General features: G+C 54.7%; 2 protein-coding genes across 3 annotated transcripts in view; one reads left to right on the top strand and one right to left on the bottom strand.

Moving 5' to 3' along the window:
• The window catches only part of COX4I1 (cytochrome c oxidase subunit 4I1), a 110839-nt gene that overhangs the window by 86150 nt on the left and 17241 nt on the right, over positions 1–7448 (top strand). The gene's annotated exons all lie outside the window — the stretch shown is intronic.
• The window catches only part of EMC8 (ER membrane protein complex subunit 8), a 15766-nt gene continuing 8790 nt past the window's right edge, over positions 473–7448 (bottom strand). Inside the window, exons 3-5 of the mRNA XM_077754089.1 lie at positions 2215–2284; positions 1404–1498; positions 473–950 (exon numbers count right to left, since the gene is read on the bottom strand). Of these exons, the coding sequence (XP_077610215.1) occupies positions 791–950; positions 1404–1498; positions 2215–2284 (325 nt within the window). The 3' untranslated portion in view covers positions 473–790. The remainder of the gene's footprint in view (positions 951–1403; positions 1499–2214; positions 2285–7448) is intronic.

Here is a 7448-nt window from a genome sequence, read left to right on the forward strand (position 1 = left end):
GTGTTTTGCTTTTGTTACTTCAAATACAAAAGGAACGATTCCTTTAGGGAACAGATTAGAGCCATTTGGATAATCACGCCAGTGAGTTAGGAGCTGGGGCTGATTTCTGCCTTTCAAAGATCATCTTAGTTCCCTTTGCCCTATTTCAGTCCCACAGGTTTACGAGCTTTTCAGTTGACAGAGAAACATCACGCAGTGACCCGCACGAGTCCCCACCACCCGCGGCGGCTGCTCTCACCCTTCACGATGGCCGTCTCTCAGGCCACAGTGCCATCGTTCCCCGACGCGCGCCCGCCTGGCATGGGGCCGCAGTGTCCCCAGCGCAGACGCCAGGGCGCCACACACCTGATCCCGGGGCCCAATGCGAACCCAAGCACGATGAAAAGTCACAAACACTCACGTACAAGATTTGGGTTTTTTCTTTTTTTCTTTTAAAGGTAGTTCATGAGCCTTAAGAAGTATTCTCTCCAGATTATAAAAGGCTAAAACTGTTTAATAGGAACAATCTCGGACAAGCAGAAACAGCTCCGATTTGGAGGATCAGAGCAACATACAACTGGGAAGGACTCCGCAGGGGCGGTCGGACGGGACACTCTGGACCTCCTCCAGCGACTCTGCGTTAACTAAGAAGCCGGCTGACGGATGTCCTGCGCTCTGTCAGGACACATGCCACCTGGGAAACTGTCAGCTCCCCACGCGGGCTATAGGGGAGATCTTATTTACATTTAAAAATAGCTTTCTCCTCCGGGGCGCAGGGCACAGGCCCAAGGGCAGTCTCGCGTGCAGCTCCCTAGCACAGGTGCAGGACGGCCCTGTTGATCTCCGGGTTCGTCCAGTCATTCCGGATGTCATCGAGGTGGTTATCGAAATCCACAAGGGTCTCGTACGACCGGCTGTCCAGGAGTGACGCGGAGATCCTCTGGGCCTCTGGCCAGTCTTCACAGTAATCACTACGAGGCGAAACAGGAGAGATCAGGCTCTCGGCCCGGAACAGGTGGCTTTCCCCCAGAGCACACAGAAACCCAGCCGCACGCACGCACGGTGGCACAAAGGAGGACATTCATGGGTCCGGGCACACATGTGGGTTTTAAACAGAGATGTGCAGAGTGCGGGGCCCGGCTAAGAAACGAAGGAGCCTCCTCCAGATGAAATCCCGAAGAAGCTTGGGCTGGGGGTGGGGAGGCAGGCGCCAGTGGCTCCGGGAGTGGTTATAGATAACCAGAGCAAAGCCCTGAAAGAGGGGCCCTGGGGGCGGGGGACCCCGAGAGCACGCGCGCTTCCTATATGAGGTTTGCACGCGCCCCCGCAGGGCACGCTACCGGTAACCAGAAAGCCGGGTAGGCTTTCCCGTGGACCAGCCCCCAGCACCCCGCGCGGGGCCGCCCCGAGGACACGGCACTCACTAGTGTGGGTCTCTGCACCGCCATTTGTTTTCATGGTGCTCGTACACGTGGATCGTGGGCACCACGCAGTCCATCGTAAACTTAGTGTTGTCCACCTGTGTACGAGACAAAGGACGCGCTTGTGAACAGAGCTAACAAAGGGTGGTGGCCAGCACCTTTCTGGAAGTCCTGTCACCTCGTGGCTCAGGGCAGCAGCTGAAGCCCCAGCTCGATGGAAGCCCCCACGCGGTGCGGACACCGCAAGCCCGATGCATGCAGTCACACCTCGAGTGTGGTCCGAGGTCACCGTGCATTACGCAGAGCGGACGCTCAGTACTAATCGGCACCCTCACAGAAGCAGCGCTTCTGACCATGACTTCTTCCCGCTCTGTTAGAAGTGGGTCTGAATTGACTTTGATGTCCGCTACCGTCTACCTGACTTCTTCCTTCCCTCTGGGCTGTCAGCTGCTCTAATTCAATGGCTCTCACACTTGAGCGTGCATCAGAATCATCTGGAAGCTTGTTAAAGCAGCCTGCTGGGCCCTGAGAATTTCTGACAAGTTCCAGGGGGTGCTGCTGTGACTGGCACAGAACCCCACCCTGAGAACCACTGAACTGGGGTGACTGTGCCCTTCCGGAGGCGTGGCGTGTGCCGTGCTGCCCGCGGCATGTGCGCTGCGCCCCGCGAGTCGGGAGAAGGGCACAGAGGGCGGCATGGGTCTGACGGAGCCTCTGCAGAGAGAGCACTTACACGGGAAAGCTCCACGCGAGCGAGAGAAGGCTCAGCAGCGGGGCCGGCGACAGCAAGCACGACAGCGCCCGAGTGACTCACCATGACGAGAGCTGTGTCGCTGAAGCCCTCGGCGATCCTGGAGGCCACCTTTTCTGCAACCTGGTTGGGACTGCAAGAGACGCACGGTGAGCTGGCTGGCGTCCTAGTCCCCCAGGGGGGCAGGGGCGCAGGGCTCAGAGCTCGGAGGCAAAGGGCGGGGCCAGACGCACGCCCACTAAGGTGGCTTCCGGCCACTGTGGTCGGCTCGGCCGTGGGGACTCGTGCTGTAAAGGCAGTGGGGAGCACGGCGCACGGCAGGTCTCTGCGTTGGGGCAGACCCATCTCCTGAACAGAAGGGCTCCCCGGAACCGGCGGAGGGCGCAGCCGGCGTGCTGAGCTCCCGCCCTCTGAGGCCTCCGGGTCACAGGCTCACTCACAAAGGGACTCTGGCCACCTCTCAGCTGCCGGCAATCGAGTCACTGGCCTTTTCTTTTTAATCTTAAAAATGCCTAGGCCACTGCAAGTCTCCATGCTTGTCAGCCTTCAGTCGCTGGCTCTGGCCCGTCCCAACCTCGATAAAGGACAACTTGCTCCTGTAAGTCACTAAAGCAAACTAGAGGCTTCCACATCCTCCGTGGGCACCCCGCCACCCTGGCCATCCCTGAGCCTACCTGGCAGGGGCCTCCTCCCACCCGGAGGCCCCTCCACGCAGACCTCCTCCTCGGGGGCCTCCTTTAGTGGCCCTGCCCCGCTGCCAAATTTGAGCCACTCTTTTCCTTCATAGGAAAAAACATTATTTGCTCAGTTTCCTCTGTCCAACCTCTCTCCTTTCAACCATGTTTGTTAAACTTCAATAAATCGTAATCTTCTTGTCTCTTCATGCCACTTGGTCACCACAACTGTGCACTCTGGCACCCACCCCCTTACCTTCAAGGGTCCACGCCCCGGAGCCCCGCCCGCGGCCCAGCCGGAACCTTCCGCGTCTGGCCTGCCGGTCTGTCTACTTTCTCTGACTGTCCGCTCTCCCCTGGACCCTCACTGGTGCTGCAGGCCCCTGCCCTGCCTCGGCCTCCTCTGCTCAGGCCCTCACTCTACACCTGGGTTTCCACAATTGCTTCCTAACCGGCCTCATTTTCTAGGCTCTTATTTCACGTATCCTGAAACCTCTCTTTAGATCAATCTTCCTAAAGTGAAACTTCCATCCTGTTTCCTGCGACTCACCTCAGCCTGTGAGAGAAGAGTCTGCTGTCCTCAGCCTAGTACATACATCCAGGCCTCCCCCCGCACCCCCGGGGACCAGCCACCGCCGCCCCTACTCACAGGAGCAGGGGTGCGGGGACACACCGTGTCATTAATGTCAGCGGAACGGCCTGCAAGGTCTCCCTCGTGCGCTCCTCCCCCCTCGTGTGCTGTTCCCTGTCTGGGATGCCCTTCCAGGCTGCTCTCTGCTTCCCCATCCCGGCCCATCCGCCACGCCCAGAAAACCCCGTGCTCCCCTCGCTCCCCAGCAGGGTCCATTCGGCCTGCCTGTTTCTCTCTCAAGTGCTTTAATGCCTAATCCTTGGCGCGCACGGTCTCTCTCTGCAGCTTATTTCGCCCCGTACAATAAAGTCTCAGTTTTTCGAACCAAGGACTGAGCCATATATATTTTAATGACCACAAAAACACATTGATAATTGTTGGGTTTACTCAAAGAAACATACTATATATACAATTATGTTGTATTTGACTGAGCTGCCACAAAAAAAAGGGCTGATTAATAATGTTTTAGGAAAATGAGTAATTTTCTTTAATTGTTCCATTTTCACTTCCAAAATTGAGAATTTGCAGTGATGAGCTGCCTGTAACTCTGCAGGATTAAAAAACAACTGGAAAGAGAACAACAGAGCCGTTTAAAAGAGGATAGGCCCCAGCCGCTGCTGTCCCTCAGGCCACCACGGACGCCCCGCAAGGGACAGCCCGGCTCTACTGCATCCACCAGGAGGTGGCAGGCGCCCAGTGCCCACGGCTTGCGTGGCGAATGGCAAGGAGGGGGGCTGGAGCCACGGGGGAGGCCGGCCTATTCACCCACGAAACGCGGACCAGACACCATGTGACGTCCTCACTCGCTTGCACCTTCCGTTTGCTGAGCACCTGATCTTCTAGAGACTCGTCAGGCGGCTGCCACCATGACGATGGTAAACCCATCGTCCTAACATTCATGACGGTCCCAGTAGCCAGTGACCTTGATCAGGAAGGGGTCAGGACACATTCATCACCAACAACTACCACTTCCGATGCCCAAGAACTCAAATTTAGTTAACGAGCTGAAAAAGTATTTGAAAGAATTGCCCCTTTTGTTTACAATTTCTGGTATCACATGCTTGCTCTCCAATCCTGACCCGCCTCACCCCTAACCGCATTCCTAACGTAGGGCTGTCCCTCCACTGCCCCACTTCTCACGAGGCCCCGTCAGCTCCTTGCTCCTGTGAAGGCTCAGCTGTCTATGAAACTGCAGGCCGCCCGTAGGCCCAGACCACCTTGCCCACCCACTCCTCAGCTCGCACAGAACTGAGACCTCACCTTCTCGACCTAAAGGCTTTTTTTTTTTTTAAAGCATCTAACCTCAGACGGGGCGTGGCACCTGGTGCTGACATTCACCCACGTGTAATCCAAACCAGGAAGCAAATCACCAGCAAGTATGAAGTGCTATGATGTAACTTGACAGAATGCCCTTAAGTTTAATAAACCAGCTACAAACAGGTTACACCTCAAAATATTAAAATATGGATTTTTTTTAAAAAAAACCCTACGTTTCCTGGGGCGCCTGTGGGGCTCAGTCAGCTAAGTGGCCAACTCCGGCTCAGGTCATGATCTCGTGGTTCAGGAGTTCGAGCCCCACGTCGGGCTCTGTGCTGACAACTCGGAGCCTGGAGCTGTTTCCAATTCTGTGTCTCCCCCTCTCTCTGCCACTCCCTGCTCGGGCTCTTTCTCTCTCACTGTCAAAATAAACAATAAAACTTTAAAAACAACAACTATGTTTCCTATGTTGTACTTTTCATCTCTGTGACTTACTTATTTAAAGTTTATTTTAAGAGTGAGAGAGAGAGAGAGAAAGAGAAACAGAAGCTGGCTCTGTGCTGTCAGGGCAGAGCCTGATGTGGGGCTCAAACCCAAGGAACGGTGAGATCGTGCCCTGAGCCGAAATCAAGAGTCAGATGCTCAACTGACTGAGCCACCCAGGCGCCCTTGTGACTCATTTATTTTATAATTTAAAGTCTCTGCCTCTTAATCCCCTTCATCTATTTCACCCATCCCCCCATCCACCTTCCCTCTGGTGACCACTAGCTTGTCCCTTGTATTTAAGAGTTTATGTTTATTATTATTACTTTTTATTATTTTAAAAAAGCTTTTAAGTAATTTCTACACCTAACGTGAGGCCCAAGCCCACAACTCCGAGATCAAGGGTCACATACTCCAGTGACAAACCAGTCAGGCGCCCCAACTGTTTTTTTTTTTTTTTTTGATTCCACATAAAAGTGAAATCATACGATACTTGTCTTTTTCTGACTTATTTCACTTAGCACCACACCGTCGAGGTCACAAATAGCAAGACGTCATCCCCTTCTACGTGTGTAAGTACCACGCCTCATACCAGGCATCTACTGACGGCCGCCGGGGCTGCTGCCGTGGCCTTGGCCGCTGTGAAGTGCTACGTCCAGGGCTGCGTGCATCTTTTCTAATTAGTGTTTTCATTTTCTTTAGTTAAATGCCCAGTAGTGGAATTACTGGCATAGGGTGGTTCTCTGTGTAACCTGGGGGGGCTCCACACTGCTTCCACAGAGGCGGCACCAGCTGGCGTCCCCACCAACAGACAGGTTCCCTTTGCTCCACATCCTCACCATCGCCTGCTGTTCCTTATGTTGCTGATCTGAGCCGTTCTGACGGGGGTGGGGTGACATCTCACTGTGGCTGTGACGGCATTTCCGCGACAACGGTGATGCCGGGTGTCCTCTCTGTCATGTCTGCTGTGCCTTCTGTGCATCTTCTTTGGAAAAACGTCTATTCAGGTCCTCTGCTCACTTATTATTTTTGGGCGGTGCTGAGTTGTGGAAGTTCTTCACGTATGTTGGATGTTAACCCCTTATGGGCTACATCATCTGCACACACCTTCTCTCACTCACTAGCCTGCCTTTTTGTTGATGGTTTCCTTGGCCGTGCAAAAGCTTTTTACGTTGGTGTAGTCCCAACAGTATTTTCAAAAGATCCTTTGAAAAAAGTAATCACAGGACTAGTAATAGTAACGGCCCAAAGGTGGTTCTCTGAACGACGCACAAAGCTAAACATGGTACGTGTTGCTTCACTTTGTCCTCAAGACCAATGTCTTAACATTTTTTAAAATGTTTTATTTATTTCTGAGAGATTGAGAGAGAGAGAGACAGACAGCGTGCGCAGGGGAGGGGCAGAGAGAGAGGGAGACACAGAATCTGAAGCAGGCTCCAGGCTGAGCTGGCAGTCAGCACAGAGCCCGACGCGGGGCTCGAACCCACGAACCATGAGATCATGCCCTGAGCCGAAGTTGGACTATTGCCTGACTGAGCCCCCAGGTGCCCCATCAAGACCGATTTCTGAGGCGTGAACTGTACCCCCATCTTACAGACAGGACCACCGCAGCCTGAGAAAGTGAGGTCAGTACTTATTATTGGAACCCAAGTCTGCCTGACTCTGAGGCCTGTGCTGTGAGCCACTGTTAACCTGCCAGGATTTCTAAAGGAAGGACGCAGTTTACGTCAGGTCTGGCTGAAGAGACAGTGAAGGTTTCCCGGGCAGGACGTCAGCGTGATCTCCGCTCCCGAGCTCCCCAGCCGTGTGGCGTCTGTGCAGTGACTGTCTCTGGCTGGCCCTTCTGCACCAGAGCGTGGTGAGGGTTAGAAAGGAGGCCACACAGCCCCGCGGCCCACCGGGAGGGTCCCCCCTTCCCATCCAGCAGAGAGTCCTCCGAAGGGACTATAGGGTGACTGTTTAAGTCCCTACAGGTCTGGTAAGGACATGTCAGCAGGCACGTCAACAGACACAGATGAGGGAACGCAAGCCCCCTGAGCAGAGCAGGTAAAGGAAACGGGTAAGTGCTGAAGTTACGAGTAGCATGAAAATGGTGTCTGAGTAGAAGGCTGCGCCGGGCCGGACTGAGATCCAAATAGAGGCAGGAAGACGGAGGAGCCGGGAGCTGAGTGCCCGCACACGCGGGGCACGCGAGGTGGGGCCCTGGGAGCGGGGTGGGGAGGGGGGAGGGGAGGAGGGGAGGCCTCTGCCCC

This window comes from Crocuta crocuta, unplaced genomic scaffold, assembly GCF_008692635.1.
Source record: "Crocuta crocuta isolate KB4526 unplaced genomic scaffold, BGI_CrCroc_1.0 scaffold61, whole genome shotgun sequence".
Classification (NCBI taxonomy): Eukaryota; Metazoa; Chordata; class Mammalia; order Carnivora; family Hyaenidae; genus Crocuta; species Crocuta crocuta.